General features: G+C 46.1%; 2 protein-coding genes and 1 long non-coding RNA gene across 12 annotated transcripts in view; 2 read left to right on the forward strand and 1 right to left on the reverse strand.

Moving 5' to 3' along the window:
* The window catches only part of emsy (EMSY transcriptional repressor, BRCA2 interacting), a 101349-nt gene extending 90487 nt beyond the window's left edge, over positions 1-10862 (reverse strand). For all 10 annotated transcript variants that reach the window (XM_069892116.1, XM_069892114.1, XM_069892111.1 and 7 more), the window contains exons 1-2: positions 10774-10862; positions 583-693 (exon numbers count right to left, since the gene is read on the reverse strand). In XM_069892116.1, coding sequence (XP_069748217.1) covers positions 583-652 — 70 coding nt within the window. In that variant the 5' untranslated portion in view covers positions 653-693; positions 10774-10862. The remainder of the gene's footprint in view (positions 1-582; positions 694-10773) is intronic.
* Positions 10863-11472: 610 nt separating this feature from the next.
* On the forward strand, positions 11473-18627 carry LOC138739644 (uncharacterized). The gene is made up of 3 exons (XR_011342355.1): positions 11473-13216; positions 15914-16046; positions 16900-18627. It is a non-coding gene; the product is annotated as an uncharacterized lncRNA (long non-coding RNA).
* A 5879-nt stretch (positions 18628-24506) lies between these two features.
* LOC138739647 (52 kDa repressor of the inhibitor of the protein kinase-like) overlaps positions 24507-25398 on the forward strand; it is a 117838-nt gene continuing 116946 nt past the window's right edge. The window contains exon 1 of the mRNA XM_069892123.1: positions 24507-24741. Coding sequence (XP_069748224.1) covers positions 24650-24741 — 92 coding nt within the window. The 5' untranslated portion in view covers positions 24507-24649. The remainder of the gene's footprint in view (positions 24742-25398) is intronic.

Raw genomic sequence — 25398 nt, forward strand, 5'->3', positions numbered from 1 at the left:
CCATGGGCTGTTGCTATAGCTGTGCACCCAAGTGCTTTAGAAAAGGTTGCCATATTTTAGCAAAAGTGTCATTCTTGCTTCTTAAATTACCGTGGGCATACAGTTATGCATCTCCGTGGTCCATCAGGTAATGAATGGGGGGGGGGGGGGGGGGGGGGCGGGAAAGAGGTTGGGTTGGACTTCCAGGTGATTGTAATGCTTTTTTTTTAAACTACTGACAGGGCAATATCTACAAATTTAATTTGGAATTTAGTGAATGATCTGCCCATATCCTCTAGGTCTCCCTATAAATACAGCTCTAGATCCAGCAGGAAGTTTGTTCCTGTAATCCTAGTTAATTTATTAGATAATTCCAATCAAAGGGGTCTTACCTTTGTGCAGGTCCACGTGGACTATATAAAGGTACCAATTTCTAGCCTACACTTGACACACATTTCTGATATCTCTGACTTTCCTTTACGTAATTTATATTGTATCACTTCTTTTTCTTTCCTAACTCAAAGATAATAAGGCCAATTGCTACAGCAATAAGTACCGTGAAGTACTACAGAAAAGAAAAAAGATCAAATCCTGATGCCCTACCAAGCTTTCGAAGTATTCTCTTGCACTCATCCCTGCTGAGATCCAGAAGAGTCGGCCAAACAGCAGGCATAGCGATGGGTGGCGTCCTACAGCAACAGCCCAACTCTGCAACTAAATTGGAAAAAAAAGGTTTCATTATATTTCCACAAAACTAATCTATACAAACACTTGAAATTGTACTCATGACTTTGAGAACAAAATAACAGCAAATATCACTGATTCAACTGAAACTGCGAGACTGCATTTATTTTGATGAAGTTTACACATGAAGCAGGAACATTCATCAGGCACATTGCAACAAAAAAAACCTCCCTTCAATTATGTTATAAAGATTGGTGAAATAAAAATGTTGGTGGTGTCACTCTCAGGGTTTGCCAAATCTTGGTGGTCAGTTGGGATATTCGTTCTTTTTAATACTTTACCTGTATCCTCAGCTTAGTAACTGCCTCGATCGCATTCAACCCGGGTACGTTTTTGTTGGTCAATTGGGTGTAATTGAGCAGCATAGACTCATCGGTCAATACAGCACGGTGACAGGCTCTATGTCTGAACATCATGCCCAATTACATTATTTATGAGATAAATACCTTATATTTTGGAAAATATGGTGCCCATATTTACAAAATGTAGGTATTAATATTTAAATGAATTTCAAACATTCCCTTTCTCTTATAGGTCTCCATAAGATATTGAAAAGTGAAATATTCCTAATGTGGTTCCCTTCTCCTATTCTTTTTCTGCATTTGTAGGGGGTTGGAGGGAGGAGGGTGGGGGTTTCTATTTTACTTTATTTTCTTTCTCTACACACACACGTACACATATTGGAATTGAATTTGAAATATTGCAAATGTTTTTTTTGTTGTTTTAAATTTTAAATGAAGTAATTTTTTAAAAATTAAAAATTATGCCCATAGCCGCTGTCTGTTTCATGTCACGGACAGACAAGTGACCTAGAGATGGATATTCGGAAAAGCTCTCCACACGCATGGGCTTATTTGGAACCATGTCAACAATGGCAGCATCTCCTAACTTCATAAATTTGGGGCTACCTTCCAACGCCTTACCAGATCGATGATCGATCTTTTCCTTCTACTCATTGAACTGGCAGGCAAGTGAGCAGTATGCCATTCAAGTACCTGTACTGGAGCATAGCCAGCAGATATCTGACCAGGATGGTTCAGGATAATCATGTGGAGTAAAAGCCATCAGCTTCCAATAGAGGATCATTTCTGTGGTCACCATCAACCAGCGAATGATTCATGTTAATTTTATATGCATGAAACAAATACGAATAGCGTAGCGGGCCGAGCAACCACATGATTAAACGGGCTGAATCACTGCAACATGCAGCCTGTCCAAGATGGCGCGGGCTCCCCTTTACTGCCAAGAAGGAGCCGGCACTTAACGCCACGTGCAGGCTAAGGAGCCCTCCACTTTTGCGTAGTGGCCTGCCGGTCAGAGAGTGGGATGCAGTCACGATGACATCACTTCTGGAAGCCAGCAGGTATGTCACCAGAAGTGGGCAGGCCAGAGTGGAGACATGGCAAATTCAAACCAATAAAGTAATTCTTTGGTTCACCTTCACGCTGTGTGGACGTCTCATTATTTGGTAGCACTGCCACAGCAGGTCACTGCAATAGCACTATTATATCTTCTATGCAAGATCTCTCAAGAAAACTCAACAGGGACATGATAGCATGTTATTGGAAACAAAGAATTCTGCTCAAAATTGGAGGTCAACTGTTTACTTTGCACAAAAGTGCTGGAGAAACTCAGCAGGTCACACAGGGCTCTTTATGGCAAAGATACATAAAGAATGTTTGGACCCGTGTCCCTCGTCAGGCACCAGAATAAATTGGTGAGGGGCGGGGGGGAAAGCAGCAACACTTAATAGAGGAACAACACCTAATAATCCCACTGGGCACTCTCCAACCAGATGGCATCAACATCAACCTCCAGTTTCCATTAGACCCCTCCCCCAGTCTGTCTCTCTCTCCTCCCTCCCTCCCTCCCCCTCTCCCTCTCCCTCCCCCTCTCCCTCCCCCTCTCCCTCCCCCTCTCCCTCCCCCTCCCCCTCTCCCTCGTTTGTTTCCTTTCCTCCAGCTCCCTACCCCCTTCCCTCTCCAAACAGCTATTCCCTCTCCCTTTCACTTCCCAGCTTTTTTTCTCTTCTGCCCTCCTAGTGAAATCCACCAATCTTGCTTGTTCTTTCCTCCTCTGTCCTTTATTCGTTTGCTTTCTGCTCATACCTTGATAAAGGGCTCAAGCCCAAAACCTGTATTATACCAGTATTTTCTATGGGTGCTGTGTGACCTGAAAAGAGTTGAAAAGAACGAAGTGTACTCAGTGCGAGCTACGAAGGCTTGATAGAACAGATAGAGCCCGAACGCTTCTCTTGATAGAGGATTCTAGGACCAGGGACACAGATGTAAAGGACAGAGTGGACAAGTCAGAAATAAGAGACATGAGACTAGGCATCATGGATATGCTGCCAATTTATTGGAATCAATAAATATGGCAATCAGGAATGAAGGGCATCAGTTCAGGATTGAAGGGCGTCGCTTAGAACAGAAACGAGTAGAAATTTCTTCAGCCAGAGGGAGGTAAATCTGTGGAATTCGTTGCCACAGGCAGTTGTGGAGGCCAGGTGATTTAAGACAGAGATTGATAGGTTTTTGATTAAGCAGGGCCATCAAAGGTTATAGGAGGAAGGCTGGGCTGTGGGACTGAGTAGGAAAATGGTTCAGCTCATGATTAAATGGCAGGGCAGATGATGGGCTGAATGGCCTATTTCTGCTTTTATGTCTTATGATATTTTAGTCAGAAAAATGGAATTCAGGACATAGATCAGCCAAGATCTTACAATGCCATGTCTGGATCTTATCTAGCATAGCAAGAGTAAAAGGTCCACATTGTGCTCTGAGATTCTACGTATCCTTGAAAGAATCCATTGGTTTCTACACTGTGTTCAGACAGTAAATCCCAATCAAGGTAACAGAGAGAAAAAAAAATCAGCTGATTAACATCCAATGAATTCAACTAAAAAGTATGCAGGAATTAAAATAATTCATTTTAGATTGGTTTATAAATTATAAAACCACACATAGATAAATAATACTGTGGTGGCACACATCTTTGTAAAGCGAACTGGCCCCATTTGTACCGGCACGCTGGTGAGGCAGCTGCAGAAGATGGCGCCGTCAGGGCTTACTCACTGCCTCGTGGCTTAGGCCACTGCTCGCGCCCTGGGCCATGCCATCACTGCTGCACAGAGTGGAACTTCTGTTGGCCTTAAAGGAGTACGCGAGAAATTCAAATAAACATTTCTACTGGAAACCTCACCAAGACTAGTGGTGTTTTCTGTCCCCGACGAGCTCAGATGACATCTGGTCTCCAAACATGGACTCTTCAGCAATCAGCGCCATCTCAGTAAAGCTCCCTCCCTTCTGGACCCACTTGACCCCCACATGGTTCGGGCAGGTGGAGGCTGTTTCGACTTCAGCAGATCACCTCGGACTCCACCATGTTCTACCACGTGGTGAGAGTCCTCAATGAAGAAACGGCTGCCAGAGTGGACGACCTGATCCGCGATCCTCCCGAGGAGGGCAAATACATTGCCTTCAAAACTCTCCTTCTCAGCAGCTTCGGACTCTCCCGTCAGCAGCGCTCGGCCACGTTGATGCACCTCGATGGCCTGGGGGACAGAGCCCCGACTGAGTTGATGGATGAGATGCTCGCACTGGCAGAAGGCCACAAGCCCTGTCTGATATTTGAACAAGCCTTCCTCAAACAACTGCCAGAGGACATCCAGTTCCTGCTAGCGGATATGGATTTCTCAGACCCCAGGAAGGTCGCAGCCCGCACCGACGTGCTGTGGCAGACGAAGAGGGAAAACAGGGTCACTATGAACCAGGTCACCTGCCCTGCACCCAGCTGACCACAACCTGCCCCCAGACAGAAGATCGAGGTGCACCAGACAACCTGCTGTTTCTATCACCAGCGCTGGGGAGCACAAGCCAGCAAATGCCGCCAACCCTGCTCGTACCAGGGTAACAACTGGGCCAGCCGCCATGGATGGCTGGCCACATGAACAGCCTCCTCCAAGTGGTGGACAAAACCAATGGTCGGCATTTCCTGGTGGACACTGGAGCAGAGTTGAGCTTGCTGCCCCCGACCGACCTTGAGACCCACACGAGAGCACGAGCTGCCGTAGGTCCTGCTTGGCATACGAACGGCTCCAAAGACCTCCAAGTCTTGTCCACAGAGCTCGTCTACGGTGCACTGCTGTCGCTGCCAGGGGAGTTTCTCGAGCAGATGCCGGATTGGATGGTAAGACCCTGATGCTTCTCTTGGACCTCCGCAGCAAGCTCACCTCGTTAACAACCACCACCGCCAACCCACCATGGCAAGCACCCGGTGAATGTCCCCAAAGAGCTGGACTCAGACCAGCAATGCTTGATTTTTGCTGGGAAGCAGCTGGAGGATGATGTACTCAATATGAGTACAACATCCAGAGAGAATCTACTCTGAATGTAGTACTGTATCTGAGAGCTGATGCCCTGGACCACACTCTCAGAGTCTTTGCTCAGAAGTACAACTGTGACAAGATGACGTGTTGCAAATGTTATGACCACCTACATCTTTGTGCAACAAGTGTGGCCACACAAACAACCTGTGCCCCAAAGAAGCAGTAGTAAATGTCATGAGGTCCAGTTGCCCATGCTTGATTTGCATTTGTATTGAATTTTCAATAAAAGCCTATTGCATTGGGTAAAAAAAAAGATTATCTGTAGTCCAAAATTTACTTTCCTTTTTGATCCCATAACGTAATTCCCACTTTGCCCTAAGATCTGGTCAATGTCACTCATTTTTGTAACAGCTCACTGTGCAGAGGTTGATGGCCATTTCTGACATTAGTTTAGTTTATTTATATAGCACATTTAAAACAACTCACGCTGACCAAAGTGCTGTACAGATCATAAATTACATTTTTAACCTAAGTAGCTATTTAAAGTCAGTATGAATTAGGTGCCCAAGGTTCAGAATTGTACATGGTAACTATCAACAATCACCTCAAAACACGAGAGTAAAAATACAACTTCAGCCTGGATTTAAAAGAGTAAAGGAAGGGGCTGATTTAATGGAGGGAGGAATATTGTTCCATAGTTTGGGGGCTGCTATCACAAAGGTGCGATCTCCCGAGTTTGCGATTTGAGTGTGGAACAGCCAAGTGCCCTAAATTGGCCGATCTGAGGGGTCTTGAAGTGGAGTAGGGAGTCAGAAGATCGGTGGTGTAGGAGGGGGCTAGTCCATTAATGGCTTCATAAACAAATTGGAGAACTTTAAAATCTATCCTGAGCTGTACTGCCAACCAGCGAAGATCTAAGCCTTTTCTTGGCTCCTGTCAGGAGCCTTGCTGCTGCATTCTGAACCAGTTGCAGACAGGATAACGATAACTCACTAATTCCCATGTAAAGAGAGTTAGAGTAGTCTAAACGGGAGAAAATGAGGGCATGGATAACTTTCTAAAGATCTTTCAATGACAGGAATTATTTGATTTTGGCAATAGTGTGGAGATGGAAAAAAATCTAGCTTTTACTTCTGCATTGACTTGCTTATCAAACGAAGTGGAATCGAATATCACACCAAGGGATTTGACGAGTGGTTTAATAAGGATAGGATGAATGATCACAGATTTGCCTTTGTTTAGCTGCAGGAAGTTTTGAGCCAACCAACACTTTATGTCCTCCAGACAGTCAATGAGGCTGGTCATCTTTGCTTGATGTACCATCATTTCTTCCAAGCATCTACATACATGAATCTGCAGAAAGCAAACGTGCAAACTTCACACAGACAACACCAAAGATCATGTCTGAATATGGATTCCTGGAACAGTGAGACAGCAGCTTTTCTAGCTGCACCACAGTGCTGCAGTTCACTTGCTTGTCTAATGACCTGCATTCAAGTCTAAATAATGGATCCAAGCACAAACAATCTGACCACTTCTACCCATGAATGTTGCTTCATCTTCTCTTGTTTCACCCAAGATTCCAGCAGCTGCAGCTCTATTGTCACCTCCTGATAAAGCAGCTCCTTCTCTTAGATTATACCAAAAGCCTGGACAACCTTGGTCTCCAACCTGTTACCAACATTCCCATCCTTCCTTCATCTTAAAGCACATCTGTTCTGATGAACAATTATGGAACAGTGCAGCTCAGGAACAGTCAATTTAGCCCACATGTCTGCACTGTGTATGATGGCCAAATTAAAGTAAAACTGCTGTCTGCACATAAAATAGATCCATTTAGAAGCATAGAAAAAGAGGTGCAGGATTAGGCCATTTGGCCCTTCAAGCCTACACCACCATCCAATATGATCATGGCTGATCAGTACCTGGTTCCTCCATTCTCCCCATACCCCTTCATCCCCTTAGCCACAAGGGCCAAATCTAACCTCCTCTTAAATATTGACAAGGAACCAGCCTCAACTACTTCCTGCGGCAAGTAATTCCACAGATCCACCATCCTCTGAGAGAAATTATTCCTCAATTCAGTCCTAAAAAACTTTCCCCTTATCATCAAACTGTGACCCCCCCCCCCCTCCCTCCCCCCCGGTTCTGGTTTTTCCAACCATTGGAAACAACCTACCTGAATCTAGTCTGTCTAAACCCTTAAGAATTTTATGTTTCTATAGGATCCCCCGCCCCATCTTCCAAATTCCAGAGACTACAAGACTAGTCTATCCAAGTCCTTGCATCCCTGATATCATTCTAGTGAATCTTCTCTGTACCCCCTCCATAGCGAGGATGTCCTCCCTTAGATAAGGGAGGACCAAAACTGCATGCAATACTCCAGATGTGGTCTCACCAACGTCCTGCACAGTTGTAGCAGGATCTGTCTGTACTCCTGCACTGAAATCCTCTTGCTACGAATGCCTACATACCGCCTTCCTCACCGCCTGCTGCATCTGCACGCCCACTTTCAATGACTGATGCACAGCAACACCCAAGTCTCTCTGCATCTCCCCTTATCCTAAACAGATACCATTTATATAATCTCCTTTCCTGTTCTTACCTCCAAAGTGGATAACCTCGCATTTATCCACATTCTATTGCATCTACCACGTCTTGGCCCACTCGCCTAACTTGTCCAAATCACTCTGTACCCTCCTAGTGCCCTCAACACAGCCAACCCCCGCTACCCAACATTTATTCCCTGCATATTCATATGTCTATCTAGAACAGCCATTCTCAAACTTTTTATTTTTGGCTATGGTCCTCTTAGGACTCTGCTCAAAGTTATTGGCCCCATTTCCCTGTGAAGCAGTTAAGTTTTGGCTTGTTTCATACTTCTCTCCCACCAATGACAAAAAATTTACAATATGTTATGTGAGGTGAACAGAAAACAAGGCTTTTACTGAAATATGCAGTGGCCCCCAGCCTCTGGTCGGTGAAGTGGGGGTGGGGGAAGGGAGGGGTGCCGTTGGATGGCATTAGGCTCCCATTGAGAATAGCTGATCCGGAAGACTCTTAATTACTATCTGCTTCCAACACTACCTGCCAGCCCATAACAAACTATGTAAAATATTTACCCCATACCTCTCCTTTCAACTTTCATCTCCTTACTTTAAACAATTCTCTAGCATGTGACATCTTTGCTCTGGGTGTAAGTATCTGACTATCTATATATGCCTCATAGTTTGATAAACCTCTACCAGGTCACCCCACAACCTTCAAAGTTCCAGAGAAGACCCACGTTTGTCCAATCTCTGCCTACAGCTCATACTAATCAACACTGACATACCTCATGGATGCATGCTTAGCCCATTGCTCTAATCACTTTGTAAGGCCAGGCATAATTCCAATGCTATCTAAACATTTGCTGATGACATTATGTTGTCAGCAGAATCACGAATGGCAATGAGAAAGCATACAGGAGGGAGATAGATCAGCTCGTTGAGTGGTGTCACACCAACAACCTTGCACTCAACATTTGCAAAACCAAGAAGATTGTGGACTTCAGGAGGAAGTCAGGAGAACATGAACCTGTCCTCACTGAGGCCTCAGCAGTGGAGAGGGCCAAGAACTTAAAATTCCTGGCTGTAAACTCCTCAGAGGATCTGTCCTGGAGCCTCCATGAAGGCGGCTCGTCACCAGCTATATTTTGCAAAGAGTTTGAGGCGATTCGGTATGTCACAGAAGACTTCTAAAGGTGTACCATGAAGAGCATTCTGACTGGTTGCACCTCCATCTGGTACGGAGGTGCCAATGCTCAGAACAAGAAGATGCTAGAAGGTTGTTAACTGGGCCTACAACATCACAGGCACCAGACCACTCTATCAAAGACAACTACAAGAGGAAATGTCTTAAGAAAGCAGCCTCTATCCTCACGGACCTCTCCACTCATACCATGCCCTCTTCACTCTGCTACCATCAGGGGAGAAGGAAACCTGAAGACGAGCACTCAGCGGCACAAGGACAGCTTCTTCCCCCTTTGCCATCAGATTCCTGAAGGAACAATGAACCAGAGACACTGCCTTCCTTTGACTTTTTCTTGCATTTACTTTGTAATGTGGTTCGCGCTGTGATCCTGCCACAAAACATCGAATTTCATGACGTGATCCTGAAAATAAGTTCTGATACTCTCTGTTGCGAGCCACATGGTGGTAAATCTCTTCCATACCCCCTTCCAAATGCTCCTTCTTTTAATGGAGCGATGACAATTGTGCACAATACCCCAAGGCCTGAATTGTTCACTCTGATCTTCCTCAGCTAAACAATCTCCTCAAGATAGTCAGTGAGTGAAGCAGCACTGCTGAGAACAAAATAAAAAGCACGGCTGACTTTGAGCCGAAACTCTCTCTATCCGACCGTCCTTTTTCTCCCATGGATGCTGCTCGACCTGCTGAGTTCCTCCAGCAGAAGCACAACGTGCAACAGGAATTCAGTAGGTCAAGCAGCATATAAGAGAAGCAATAAAAGAACTGACTTTTCCTGCCAAAATACCTTGGTCAGGGACAGCAAAGAAACTGGGCAGAGACCCCCATCAAATTGTTTAACTTCAGATTCCAGCATCTCTTGCTTTCTTGCACGATTTCCTGACCACAAGACATAGGGGCAGATCAACCCATTGAGTCTGCCCCACCATTTAACCACGAGCTGATCCATTTTCCCACTGCCCTACCTTCTCCCCATAACCTTGGATGCTCTATCCAAGAACCTAACCTTCAGTACATCCAATGACCTGGCCTTCACAACCACCTCGGGCAACAAATTCCACCAACCTCAGGTTAAAGAAACCCCTCTGCATCTCTCTTCAATTCTGAAGTTGTGTCCTCTTGTCCTCGACTCTCCCACCATGGGAGCCAACCTTTCTACGCCTACTCTACCCGCACCTTTCAACATTCAAAATGTTTCAATGAGACTGCCCCCCCCCCCCACCCCCACCCCCACCCATTCCCCTCAATGGCAACAAGTACAGGGCAGGAGCGGTCATACTTTCCTCATCTGATCAGCCCCTTTCTAGTCTGTGCTGAACTATTTTGCCGCCTCGTCCCATTGACCTCCACCCACTCCATAGCCCTCCACCTTTCTCCCATCCCTGTCCCGGTCCAAATTTTGAAATGTTAAAACGGAGTCCACGTTCACCACTTGTGCAGGCAGCTCATTCCACCCTCCCCCCCCCCCCCCCCCCCCCCCCAAGGAGAGTCAAGTTCAACTTGACGAGACAGCTTTAGTCCCACAACCAGACATCACACACCCACAAACGATACACATACAATATTATTTTATAACTAACTCCTCCCCCTTTCACCCTTGTCCTCCTTTATGCCTCAATCCTTTCGTTTCCGGGGTTATCCGCTCAATGTCCCCTGTTTTGGTTTCACTTCTTCCTGCTTTGCCACCCGGTTCCCCCCCCCCCCCCCCCTTCATCCCACCTGAGCAGGCGCGCATGCGCACTGGCCAATGTTTACCTCCCGCGCATGCGCACTGGCCAATGTTTACCTCCCGCAGGCGGCCTCGCCGGGCCTCGGGAAGGCGGGCCGAGCGCCTGCACCTTGCACGCGGCCACCTGAAGTCCGCCTCCCCCGAAGGAGCCGGAACCGCTCTCCCTTCCCTCCTCCCCCGGCCTTCGCCATCCCCTGCCGGCACATTCCAAAGGCCCGGAGCCGCCGCCGCCGCCGCCGCCTCACCTCTCGGGGTCTCTGGGCAACCGGCGGCGGCGGAGCTCGGCGCTTCTCCCGCGGCGGCCCGGCCTCACGCAAACGCCCGGCATCCTTGGTTTCCTCGATCCCCTCCCATGGGAAAGGAGTGCGGTCTTGTGGTGGCCGCCGACGACGACGACACGGCCCCCGCTGTCGGCGAGACCGCCAACGAGAGGCTCGGGTCTTCCAGTATCCCATCATGCACGGCGGGGAGGGAGAGAGAGAGAGAGAGAGGGGCGGCCGCTCGACCAATCAGCTGCTCGCTTCCTCTCCTCATGCTGGAGCACTGGTGGGGGGGGGGGGGGGGTTGCAGCTATGTCCTGCTGGCAATAAGGTTGAGCAGAGAAGCGTGGGGGAAAGGAAAGGGGAGGGGAGAGGGGGAAAGGGGAGGGGAGAGGGGGAAAGGGGAGAGGGGGAGAGGGAAAGGGGAGAGGGGGAAGGGGGAGAGGGGGAAGGGGGAGAGGGGAAAGGGGGAGAGGGGAGAGGGGGAGAGGGGGGAGAGAGAGGGAGAGGGGGAGAGGGGGGAGGGGGAGGGGGGGAGGGGGAGGGGGAGAGGGGGAGGGGGAGGGGGGGAGGGGGGAGAGGGGGAGGGGGAGGGGGGGAGGGGGGGAGGGGGAGGGGGGGAGGGGGGGAGGGGGAGAGGGGGGGTGTCAAGATCAAGTCTGTCTTTGATAAACAGAGGGAACCTATTCTAATTAAGCAAACACAGAGAAGCTACAGCCCTGCAAGGACTCTGGCAAAAATCCATGTCGAGAAAGGGTCAATCGCATGCATTATTTCCAGTTCAGTTACTTATTTATGTTGCAAGCAAGTGAAACAGAGTGTGGAGTTACTGGGAGAGTCCTCATTCGAAGGCTCAGCCGTGGAGGGGGTCAAGAACTTCAAACTCCTGGGTGCAACATCGATGAGGATTTGTCCTGGAGCCGCCGCCAAGAAGGCTTGCCAGCCGCTATACTTTGTGAGGTGCTTGAGGCGATTCGGTATGACACCCAAGGCTCTAAAAGACTGTGTACTGTGGAGGTTGGTTGCATCACTTGTATGGAGGTGCCAATTCAGGACAAGAAAAAAACAATATGCAATACCATGGGCACCAATCTTCAGTCCATCGAGGACATTTACGAGGCAGTGCTTTATGAAAGCAGCCTCTATCCTCACCCAGGCCGTGCCCTCTTCTCTCTTCTACCATCAAGAAAAAGGTACAGGAGCCTGAAGACGAACACTCAGTGGCACAAGGACAGCTTCTTTCTCTCTGCCATCAGATTCCTGAAGGAACAATGAACCACGGACACTGCTTTACTTTGACTTTTTCTTGCACTATTTTTTATTTATTTTGTAAGGTGATTTTGCAATGTGACGCTGCCACGAAACAACAAATTTCATGATGTGTTCCTGACAATAACTTCTTATTCAACTAGAAAAGAATGAAGGCAGCTGGTATGAGGGTCATTCAGGAGTCTGATAACAGCTGGAAAGATGACTATTGGGGTAAAGTAGCGATTTCTCCCCTGAGATTTGTTAATCTTTGCAATTCTCCACTCAAGATAACAGTGAAGGTTGGGCCATTTAATATATTAAAGGGGTGGCTATTCAGCCAATCAGTGTGTAATTGCATGGGGTGAAATCCTTCCAACAATAAGGATGAAATGCCACTGGAGTTAATAAGGTTGTAGCAAAGATTGAGAGGAATGTTAGAGAGGTGGTCAAGATAATGTCAGATTTTGATTTTGTAAACAGAGCTTGATATCCCATACATAGTAAAATACAGTTCAAAAGTGCAGTTACAGGAAAAGATCATTTGGACAGAGAAAAGGCCACATTATTTTATTCATGTGAAGTTCATTCAGAAGTCTGATAGAGGCAGGCAAGAAACTATTCTTGAATCTGGTGGTGAATCACCTCACTCTTATGAATCTTCTTCCTAACAGCAGAAGGATGTAGGGAGTGTGACCAGACTTTGATGAGATTTTTAACCAGTTGGCTGCTATTTTGAAGAAGCAGAAAGTGTAGATGGGGTCGTGGAAGTGGGTTTGTGTAATAGTCTGCGCTGCATTCACAGATCTCCGTAGATTGTTGTGATCTAGGGCAGAGCAGGTCCTGTACCATGCAGTGGATGCACCCTAGCAATTTACCGGTACTTTCAATGGTACATCTATGGAAGCCATTGATGAATCCAGGTGACGTGCCAAATATCCTTGGGCTTCCTGGTGCACCTTCTTGGCCTTTGTGCCAAAGTGGATGGGCTAATCTAGGTTGCTGGAGATGTTTAGTCCAAATAACTTAAAAACTGTCTGCTCTCTAATAGATGGCTCAAGAATTTAAGGAAAAAGAGACAAGAAATGGAGAAATAGGCACAAGGAGGGATTCTTCTCATTTGAAGCCAACGTAAAGGTTTCTTTATGTTAAAGGGTTCAGGAGATGAAGAAATGTCAAGGTAAGGTATTGCACAGAAGAAGTGCTATCCTGTTGAATGGCAGAAGAGGTTTAAGGGAGCGAATAGCCTCCTTCTGTTTCTTATCTTCTAATATTCAGAAGTCCACTCAAGGATCAAATTGATAGAACTATAGAACATTTCGGCACAGAAACAGGTCCTTCGGCCCTTAACTAATTTTCTGCCTATTTCCACTGACCTCCACCCAGACCATAGCCTTCCATATCCCTCCCATCCATGTACCTGTCCAAATTTTTCTTAAATGTCAAAATTGAGCCTACATTTACCAATTCAGCTGGCAGTTTGTTCCATACTCCCACCACTCTAAATTTTAATTTTTTTTAAATTTAGACTTGCAGCACAGTAACAGACCATTTCGGCCCACAAGTCCGTGCCACCCAATTTACACCCATCCTACGTTTTGAATGGTGGGAGGAAGTCGGAGCCCTCCTGAGAAAACTCACTCAGCTCAGGCACAGGGAGAATGTACCAACTCCTTACAGACAATGTGGGATTTGAACCCCTGTCCTGATTGCTGGTACTGTAAAGGTGTTGCACTAACCACTAAGCCAACCATACTGCTCTCTGCCTGAAGAAATTCCTGTAATGTTCTCTTTTAATTTTTCTCCTTTTACCCTTAACCCATGTCCTCAAGTTTTTATCTCACTTAACCTCAATTAAGGAGATTGAGCAATAATCCTGTTCAAACTCTGATACCTGCAAAAATGTAGCACGCTCTTGGTATTGTACTGAAAATTCTCCATTTGGATTACTGTAACTGTACCGTAACTTTTGGTATTTTATCGTTATTCTCCATTTGGAACCCAGAATTCAAGCAACCAGCAAAAAGAATCAAGGAAAATAAACAGGTTTTTAAAAAAAAGTAACTTTAAAATTTGGCATGACTTGTCTAGTTCGTCAATCCATGCTACCACTCAATCTCAAGCAACTGCAAAATACACTTGTCCAGCATTCACCAATTCCCTGAGGTGTTTTGCCATGTTTGATCTCGAAAGGCTTGAACAAGCATCTGACTCAGAAACCATAAAAGGCAAGGTTGGGTAATGATGCACTCCAAACATAAGGTCATCATTTCTTTTCCTACCGCAAATGCTGTCCAAACCTACTGAATTTCTCAAGCAGTTTATTTCTACCAATAATATTCCTTATACCTTTAAAAACCAGCAAAAATTGCAAGTTTGTTTTAAGTCGTTTGTCACAGCTTGTACAATGAAAAGAGTTCTGTGAGCTGTCTTATGTATCAATTCTAATATTATTACAGTCATACAAAGTAGAAGGGGAAGAGTGTAGAGATGATTGAAAAAAAAATTAATTTGGTCAAAATAAGAGCAGCATGAGAATATTGTTATGGGAGAAAAATATAAAATTATGGAAGGTACAGATAAGATAGAGGTTGTTTCCATTGGTGATAAAGACTAGAACTAGGGGAAATAGCCTCAAGATTTAGGGTAGTAGATTTGGGATGGAGATGCGGACTCGAAAGGCCAACATGGCCTGTTTCCGCTCCGTAAATGGTTATATGGTTATGAGGAGAAAATTATTTTCTCCAGAGGTCCTTTTACCCAACTTGTCCATGCCACAATCTGATCTCCTATGATTGTGTTTGGCCTATATTCCTTAAACCTTCCTTAACCATGTACCTGTCTAAATATCTTGAAAATTTACAATTGTACAGCCTCTAGATTAGATTAGATTCAACTTTATTGTCATTGTATCAAGTAAAATGAAATACAATTAGCATTCAACCAGAAATTAAAAAATAGTGCTATATACAAATAATTATGTGCCAATAAAAACAAGCGCATTCAGCAAGCAAACAATTATAAAAGTACTGACAGTGCAATGCGAGTGCGGTACCACTCAGTGCTGTGATTTCAGCAGGGGTTACAGCCTCGGGGAAAAAGCTCTTCTTGAGTCTGCTGATTCGAGAGCAAAGGCTCCTGTAGCCCCTACCAGATGGAAAAAAAAGTTCAAATGTCCATAGTTGGGTGAGATGCATCCTTTTTTTTTTAGTTTTTTATTTTTCACACCATAAATCACATTAACCATGGTACACACTTTTTCCTTTTCACACATATACAGTGCCATTTTCTCTCCCCCCCCCTCCCTCCTCCCATCCCACCCTCCCTACCCCCCCCCTCCCGTCCATTTAAGGTATACAATCTAGGATACATTAAACCAGTCAGACAATGTTGTCATTCAATAAAAATACACCAGAAATTCTACTGAGTCCATTCTTTTCATTTCCTTTTCCTTCCGTTAACTTACGTGATGATTGACCCCGGTAGGTTTTCGCTATTGTATTTAATGTAAGGCTCCCATATTTGTTCGAATATTTCAATATTATTTCTTAAACTATATGTTATTTTTTCTAATGGAATACATTTATTAATTTCTATATACCATTGTTGTATTTTCAAATTATCTTCCAATTTCCAGGTTGACATAATACATTTTTTTGCTACGGCTAGAGCTATCTTAACAAATCTTTTTTGTGCAGGGTGAGATGCATCCTTGATGATGCTTTTTGCAGGGTGGGTGGGATGGGGGGTGGGGGGGGGAGAAAATGACACTGTATATATTTGAAAAGGAAAATGTATGTATCATGGTCAATGTGGTGTATGGTGTGAAAAATAAAAAAAAATTTTTTAAAAAGATGATGCTTTTTGTCCTGCCCAGACAGCATTCTTGATAGATGTTCTCAATGGTGGGCAATTGGATGCCGATAATCTGCTGGGCAGTTTTCATCACCCACTGAAGTGCTTTACGGTCTGATACAAGACAATTGCCACACCACACTGAGATGCCATAGGTGAGTCTGCTCTCAATGGTACAGCGGTAAAAATCCATCAATATCCTGGGACAGAGGTGTACTTTCATCATGCTTTGCAGAAAGGTGCTATTGTGTCTTTTTAAGCAGGAAGGAGGAGTTCAGGGACCAGGTGAGATTATCTGAAATGTGGGCACCAAAGAATTTGAAGCTTGATACATGTTCCACCACAACTCCATTAATGTAAATGGGGGAAGAGTGTAGCTTCTACACATCTGAAGTCCACAATGATCTCCTTGGTCTTTTGAGTGTTAAGTGCCAAATTGTTGTTGGCACACCACATGGCCAGGTGCTGGACTTCATCCCGATAGGCTGTCTCATCATCCCCTCTGATCAGGTCATCTTTAATGGGTCCAGAGGACCCCAAAATCCAGCAGCAACAGAAATTCACCAAGACAAAAGTCATTTTTAAATTTCTTTAAACATAAAAAAAGGATCAAACTTTAACTTATTACTATTAACAACCCCCTTCTAATTCTAAGCGCACATGTATGTAATGTGTGTGTAAGTTCAGAAAGGTTCTTTGGTTCACAGTCCAATCTCACTTCTCACTCCTCCAAGTTCACTAGCATCAAGCAATTCTTATACTATGCACAGAATTTAACATTTATGAAGTTTCAATAAACTCTGGTGTTTAAAGGTAATTGGTTACCGTTCAGGAACATTTTTGTTGGTTTCAGAGAGATTTGTTGCTTGTTGGGCACACACAAAAACTGATTCCCTCCAATCAGCTACTTCAGTGTCTTGCTGAAGAAACTTACCCCATCAGGATTTTCCAAATAACCTCTTCTTCTGTAGGTTACCCAAGAATTCCTTTTTGTTTCCCTTATTTCAGGCTTGTATGGACCACAAGAGTTTTGAACAGGCTGAACTCAGAACTCACAACTCGTTTTCAAAATAAGGTTTTTAAACAAGCTGCCAGCTTGCCATGCTGCAGAAACCAGTTCGCTCTCTCTTAGAGAAAACCACATGACCTTCTCAGAACAGCAGACTGCATCCAGACAGACTGCGGCACCATTCATCTACTGCATTCAAAACAATAATCCATTACTCCACAGCATGTCCTACTTGTGAAGTCCTTCAGCAAAGCAGTTTCCATTGTCTTTACAAAGGCACAGGGCCCAGAGTGAGCAGATCTCTTGCATTTTACATGAGATCTGTTTTGTGAAGTGTTTGTGTTGGTTTGTGACCTACACTAAAACCCCCAATCTAACTCTTCCAAAAACATATCTATACATAATATAAAATATGATATAATCCATCACACATCTGCGAACTTGATTGTGGAATTAGAACCATATACAGAAGCAGTCATAGGTGAAAAGGGAATACAGGAGAGGGCTCAGCATCCAGCCCGGGCACACCAGTGTTCAAGTTGAGAATGGAAGGGAAGAGATTGTCTAATTTAGTCAGTCAGAAAGTCCAAGACCCAATTGCAGAGGGATGAGCTGAAACCAAACTGGCAAAGTCAGCGATCAGTTTGGAAGGAATCACAGTATTGAATGCTGAAAGAAAGTAAATGAACAGCATTCTGACATAAGAGTTGGAGTTGTCCAAGTGGGTCAAGGCAGAATGAAGTGCCGTAGAAATGGCATCCTCAGTCGACCTGTTGATACAGTAGGTAAATTGATGAGAGTCTAGCGTGATGGGAAAACAAGATTTCAAATGTGATAGAACCAGTCTCTCAAAGCACTTTGCAAAGATAAGGGTGAATGCAACTGGACAGAAGTCATTCAGACTCGTGGCAGCACTGGCACGATGGTGGCAATCTTGAAGTTATAGGTACAACTGCCTGGGCCAGGGCCAGATTGAAAATGTCTGTGAAGACCTCAGCCAACTGTTCAGCACAGACTCTTTAAGCAGGTATACCATCCAGACCAGATGCCTTCCGTACATTCACCCTACTCAGGGTGAATCAAACATCAGAGATGGAAAGTGGAAGAGGCAGTTCATTAGGTGGAAGATCCACTTTGAAGGTGACTTCCTTGTTCTCTCGATCAAAGCGAGTGTAGAAATAATTAACCACTAGGTGGTTTATAGTCCGTAATGATCTTTGTGCCATGCCACACACGCAGGGGCTCCAAGGTGTTGAAATGCTCTTCAATCTTTGGTTCGTATGTATATATCTACCACTTCCTCTGCCAGCTTATTTATGAAGAATGTGCCCCTCAGGTCCCTTTCTCCTCTCACCTCAAATGTATGCCATCTACTTTTGGATCCACCTACTCTGGGAAAAAGACTGTGGCTATTTACCCTAGCTATGCCCCCTCATGGTCAACATCCCACACTCTCAGGAGAAAAGTCCTGACCAATCCAACTTCTCTAAGAATCAAGCCTGCCAGCCCCGGTAATATTCTTGTGAATCTTTTCTGCACCTTTTCCTGCTTAATGATAGCTTTCCTATAGTGATAACGTGATACAGAATGTTCAGCGACTCTGGCGGACTCTCTTTTGCTTCTATTTCTCTGTAAGGGGCACCAAACAATTTCTGCTGATGGTGAACCTTTGTCTGTCTTACCGTAGACTAAAGGAAATTTTGTGTAATAATACAGTTTCTGTTTAATTTCATGACAATAAAGGAATTTTTATATCTTAGCCAAAATTTCATGGGTATTTGTTGTCCATCCTAAATCTCCTTGGATTGTGTCTTGCTTGGCATTCTCGGTTGTCACAGATTTTCTTCACAGTGTAACTGATGGTTGTTTCTTTTCACTTTACTGAAAAAGAAAGTTAATTTATCAGATTAAAGTTTTGATGATCTGCTACACTACGACTGTGTAGCTCAGTATGACAATAACACCATCTACAAATTTGCCAACAATGCCACGATAGTAGGTTGTATAAAGGAAGGGGATGAGTCGGTGTACAGGATGGAGATTGAAAACTTGGCTGAATGGTGCACCAACAACAACCTTGCACTCAATGCCACCAAAACTAAGGATCTGGTTGTTGACGTCAGGAAAGCCAGAGGTATACAACCCAGTGATGTTTGGGGGATGAGAGGTGAAGATGGTGAGCAAATTTAGGTTCTTGGGAGTCACTATCTTGGAGGATCTTTCTTGGTCCAACACACCAATGGCATCATGAAGAAAGCACATCAGCACCTCTACTTCCTCAACACCAGAAACCCTGGCAAATTTCTATAGAGGTGTGATGGAAAGTGTGCTGACCAGCTACATCATGGTCTGATATGGGAACACCAATACCCCTTAGTGTAAAGCCCTCCAAAAGGTAGTGGCATAGCCCAGGACATTACACACAAAGTCCTCCCACTATTGAGTACATCTATGGGGAAGGCTGCTGTCGGAAGCCAGCATCCATCACCACAAAGACCCTCACCACCCAGCACATACTTTGTTCTCGCTGCTGCCACCTGGAAAGAGGAATAGATGCCACAAAGCTCGCACCATCAGGTTCAGGAACAGCTGCTACTCCTCCACCATCAGAATCCTCAACGACAAAGTCATTCAGACTCATTTAAGGACTCTTGTAGACTTTATTGATTGATTCTCTTTGTTCTCTCTGTATTGCACAGTGTTTGTTTACATCCGTGATCAGTTTACATTTTTTTCTTGCACTACCAATTAGCAGTAATTCTGCCACTCCATGGAAAAAAAGGGGTTGTATGTACTCTGACAATAAATCTGAAAGGTCTTTGACCTCAAAAGTTAATTATTTCCTCTACCCCAGATGCTGGCTGACTTGTGGAATTTTCCAAGCATGTTCAGTTTTTATTTCAGATTTCCAGCAGTTTCTTAGATTTTTGTTTACAGCTAAAATTCCTTTGCCCTGTTGTGGGATTCAAATTTGTAAATCAACATTAATCTTGAGTTCTAGACTAAGTGTGTTGCTGCTCATGTAAGGCAAACACTATGACATATAACACACATAACTGTACAACATAATTAAAATCAGAACATGGTGGAATCACTGAGTAGTTCAGGGAGCATCAGTCGAAGAGAAATTGTGTTGATATATCAGGCCAAAGACCTCTTTCATATATATCAGGCCAAAGACCACTTAGAAGTAAAATTTGACCTTTTGATCTTACAAAATCCTATCTCATCACAGCCTTTAGACTTGTTATAATTATACTTTGTTTACTTTTTGCTGTACTTAAGTGTGGGTTGACTTCCCTGGACAGCACACAAAACACACTTTTCACTATATTTTGGTGCCCGTGACAATTAAAAACTTCAATTAATTAAAACTGGCAAAGAGGGAAAACAATTTAATGAATGAGAGTTTATTGTCATGTAGTCAAGTACAGAGCACTGAAATTGTTTGCTGCAGATATTCAGGTACATAAAATGCACTAACATATAATATATTTTAAAATTTATTGCATGGTAACTGGTCCTTCAGATTACTGGTCCTTAGCCTGCACTGCCCAAATATACGCACGTGACCAATTAACCATCTAACCCTGTACTGCTTTGGAATGTGGGAGGAAACTGGAGAACCCATAGGAAATCCACACAGTCCCAGGGAGACTATTATAACATTATTTCCAACAGATCTTTGGCAGTCAAAAAAGCAATCAACATCCTAAAGGATCCCAAACACCCTGGTCACAATCTCATCTCACTATTATCTTCAGGGAGAAGGTACAGAGTCCTCCAGCACCTCTCGATTCATTAAGCTTTTCCTCCCCACAAGTTATCAGGCTATTGGACACCCTAACCATAATTGACTGAGATCACTGAAAGATCTGTCTGCACGATTGAATTTTTTTTTTTTTGCACATTACAACTGTGATTGTGTGCCGTTTTGGTCACCTCACTGCAGGAAAGGGGCCAATAAGAATGAAAGGGTGCAGAGAAGATTTACTAGGATGTTGCCCGGACTTCAGGAACTGAGTTACAGGGAAGGATTAAACAGGTGAGAACTTTTTTTCCCTCGAAGCCTAGAAGAATGAGGGGAGATTTGCTGGAAGTAAAACACGAAAGTCTGCAGACACTGCGTTTGAAGTAAAGAGACAATGCTGGTGGAACTCAGCAGGTCAAACATTTATCTTTACACAGAAACATAGAAGATAGGAGCAGTAGTAGGTCATTCGGCCCTTCGAGCCTGCTCTGCCATTCAACGAGATCATGGCTGATCTTAAAGTTCAGTACCCCGTCCCCGCCTTCTCTCCGTAACCTTTAATACCCTTATCTTTTTTCTTTCTTTGGCTTGGCTTCGCGGATGAAGATTTATGGAGGGGGTAAATGTCCACGTCAGCTGCAGGCTCATTTGTGGCTGACAAGTCCAATGCGGGACAGGCAGACACGGTTGCAGGGGAAAATTGGTTGGTTGGGGTTGGGTGTTGGGTTTTTCCTCCTTTGTCTTTTGTCAGTGAGGTGGGCTCTGCGGTTTTCTTCATAGGAGGTTGCTGCCCGCCGAACTGTGAAGCGCCAAGATGCACGGTTTGAGGCGATATCAGCCCACTGGCGGTGGTCAATGTGGCAGGCACCAAGAGATTTCTTTAGGCAGTCCTTGTACCTCTTCTTTGGTGCACCTTTGTCATGGTGGCCAGTGGAGAGCTCGCCATATAACACGATATTGGGAAGGCGATGGTCCTCCATTCTGGAGACGTGACCTATCCAGCGCAGTTGGATCTTCAGCAGCATGGATTCGATGCTGTCGGCCTCTGCCATCTCGAGTACTTCGATGTTAGGGATGAAGTTGCTCCAATGAATGTTGAGGATGGAGCGGAGACAATGCTGGTGTAAGCGTTCTAGGAGCCGTAGGTGATGCCGGTAGGGGACCCATGATTCGGAGCCGAACAGGAGTGTGTGTATGACATTGGCTCTGTATACGCTTATCTTTGTGAGGTTTTTCAGTTGGTTGTTTTTCCAGACTCTTTTGTGTAGTCTTCCAAAGGTGCTATTTGCCTTGGCGAGTCTGTTGTCTATCTCGTTGTCGATCCTTGCATCTGATGAAATGGTGCAGCCGAGATAGGTAAACTGGTTGACCGTTTTGAGTTTTGTGTGCCCGACGGAGATGTGGGGGGGCTGGTAGTCATGTCATGGTGGGGAGCTGGCTGATGGAGGACCTCAGTTTTCTTCAGGCTGACTTCCAGGCCAAACATTTTGGCAGTTTCCGCAAAACAGTACGTCAAGCGCTGAAGAGCTGGCTCTGAATGGGCAACTAAAGTGGCATCGTCTGCAAAGAGTAGTTCACGGACAAGTTGCTCTTGTGTCTTGGTGTGAGCTTGCAGGCGCCTCAGATTGAAGAGACTGCCATCCGTGCGGTACCGGATGTAAACAGCGTCTTCATTGTTGAGGTCTTTCATGGCTTGGTTCAGCATCATGCTGAAGAAGATTGAAAAGAGGGTTGGTGCGAGAACGCAGCCTTGCTTCACGCCATTGTTAATGGAGAAGGGTTCAGAGAGCTCATTGCTGTATCTGACCCGACCTTGTTGGTTTTCGTGCAGTTGGATAATCATGTTGAGGAACTTTGGGGGGGCATCCGATGCGCTCTAGTATTTGCCAAAGCCCTTTCCTGCTCACGGTGTCGAAGGCTTTGGTGAGGTCAACAAAAGTGATGTAGAGTCCTTTGTTTTGTTCTCTGCACTTTTCTTGGAGCTGTCTGAGGGCAAAGACCATGTTAGTAGTTCCTCTGTTTGCGCGAAAGCCGCACTGTGATTCTGGGAGAACATTCTCGGCGACACTAGGTATTATTCTATTTAGGAGAATCCTAGCAAAGATTTTGCCTGCAATGGAGAGCAGCATGATTCCCCTGTAGTTTGAGCAGTCTGATTTCTCGCCTTTGTTTTTGTACAGGGTGATGATGATGGCATCACGAAGGTCCTGAGGCAGCTTTCCTTGGTCCCAGCCGAGTATGAAAAACTCATGCAGTTTGGTATGCAGAGTTTTGCCGCCAGCCTTCCAGACCTCTGGGGGGGATTCCATCCATACCTGCTGCTTTGCCACTTTTCAGTTGTTCAATTGCCTTATATGTCTCATCCCGGGTGAGGACCTCATCCAGCTCTAGCCTTAGGGTCTGTTGAGGGAGCTGGAGCAGGGCGGAATCTTGGACTGAGCGGTTGGCACTGAAAAGAGATTGGAAGTGTTCTGACCATCGGTTGAGGATGGAGATCTTGTCGCTGAGGAGGACTTTGCCGTCTGAGCTGCGCAGCGGGCTTTGGACTTGGGGTGAGGGGCCATACACAGCCTTTAGAGCCTCGTAAAAACCCCTGAAGTCGCCAATGTCCGCGCTGAGCTGGGTTCGCTTGGCGAGGCTAGTCCACCACTCATTTTGGATCTCCCGGAGTTTGCGCTGATGGCTGCATGCGCGACGGAAGGCTTGTTTCTTCTCTGGCCAGGACGGCTTTGTAAGGTGAGCCTGGTGGGCAGCTCGCTTCTTTGCCAGCAGCTCCTGGATTTCCTGGCTGTTTTCGTCGAACCAGTCCTTGTTTTTCCTGGAGGAGAAGCCCAGTACCTCTTCAGTGGATTGCAGTATGGTAGTCTTCAGCTGATCCCAGAGGGTTTCAGGGGACGAGTCCGTGAGGCGGATTGCATCCTCGAGCTTTGCTTTGAGGTTTGCCTGGAAGTTTCCTCTCACTTTGTCTGACTGCAAGTTTCCAACATTGAACCTCTTTCTGGGGGCTTTACTGTTCCTGGACTTTGGCTTGAAGTGAAGGTTGAGCCTCCAGCGAACAAGCCGGTGGTCAGTGTGACATTCCACACTGGGCATGACCCTGGTGTGGAGCACATCTCGTTTGTCTCTTTCTCGCACCAGGACGTAGTCCAGGAGGTGCCAGTGTTTGGATCGGGGATGCATCCAGGTCGTCTTCAGGCTGTCCCTCTGCTGGAAAAGGGTGTTTGTAATGACAAGCCGCTGTTCTGCGCAGAGCTCGAACAGGAGGCGCCCGTTGTCGTTGCACTTGCCGACACCATGCTTACAGCAAAGATAAAGATACATAACCAACAGTTCAGGCTTGAGCCCTTCATCAGGGTATGGAAAAATGTCAGCTGGCGTCCGAATAAAAGGGCAGGGGGAGGAGGACAGTCCAAAAGGCAGGAAGGAATAGGCGGAGAAGGGTGAGGAGGCAGGGTGGATAGTGAATGGACTGCTGTGGGAGGAGGTCAATGTCCACTGGAGAGGGCCCCGACGGAAAACCGAGTGTTGTTCCTCTATGTGTTCGCTTTGATAGAGGGATTTAACATTAGGAGGGGTTCAGGCTGTGGGGACAGAGGGTGAAAGGGGAGGAGTTTTTTTTGGGGGGGGGGGAACCCCCTGCCAGCTGTAGAGGTGAATGCAGGCTCAATGATCACATTTCAGCACAAATTTGGACAGGGCCTATTGTGGGTGCCGGAATATTTGCCCCTCCTGGTCTCCGGGCAAGAAGCGCAAGGCGTCCACCGCGTTGGATGGCGGGATACTGGAGGTCCTGGGGCGGGCGCGGTGACGCAAGGCCGTCGGAGGGCGCGGTGACGCAAGGCCGTGGGAGGGCGCGGTGACGTCGGCGCCGTGACGGGAATTCGGCCTGCTCGCCTTTCACGTGAGCCCTGGAAACGGGAATCGAAGCTGATTTTGTTTTTCTCCGGAGAGAGAGAAGGAGAAAGGGAGGAGGGAGGAGAACAAGTGGCGGGAGGACCATGCCGAACTTCTGCGCGGCGCCGAATTGCAGCAGGAAAAGCACCAACTGCCCCGAGATCCCTTTCTTCAGGTTCCCCAAAGACCCTGAGCGGTGAGTGAGGCGGGCTCGAAGGGGGGGGGTTCTGTTTTTTCCAGAAGCTTCCACCCGGGTGGGCTCGGCCGGCGAGTTGATACCCGGGCGCGGATCGTCCTCCGGCTCCTTTAACTTTAATCGGAGCCCGAACACGCTCTGAATGCCGTTCTCCTCCTCTCCCGCCGCAGGCCCTGCGGGTGAGGGGTGCGCATGCGCAGTTGCCCCCCCCCCCCCGGAAATGTCCTCCCTGGAGATGTGGAGGCCCTGCCATTGTTTTCATCTGCACCAAAGCCTCTGCTTTCTTGTCTCTGCCGGGGATGTGCAGATGCCCCATGGTTACCCAGCTCTTCTGATGTGCCTCGTTTGTTCCTGCTGTACTTTTAATCCAGATGGGAGTTGCCTTCACTTTGAGGGGAGGTGGGACTGTTTGAGTGGCTCCATTAAGGGATGACAAGGGACTGGAAAAGTTCTGACTGCTTCCTTTGGAGAAGAGTCACGCAGCTCAACGGGCCCTTCAGCCCAACTGGTCGATGTCGATGAGGTTGGCATTCTGGGCCAGATCCATTTGCCTGCATTGGGCCGACAGAGAGAGTTAAGAAGTGACCTGTTGATGGTGAGAGACTTTGACGGGGAGAGCGGAGTGGGATGCGGATCATAAATTGGAATCATCGACCA

This window comes from Narcine bancroftii, chromosome 7 (genome assembly GCF_036971445.1).
Source record: "Narcine bancroftii isolate sNarBan1 chromosome 7, sNarBan1.hap1, whole genome shotgun sequence".
Lineage (NCBI taxonomy): Eukaryota > Metazoa > Chordata > Chondrichthyes > Torpediniformes > Narcinidae > Narcine > Narcine bancroftii.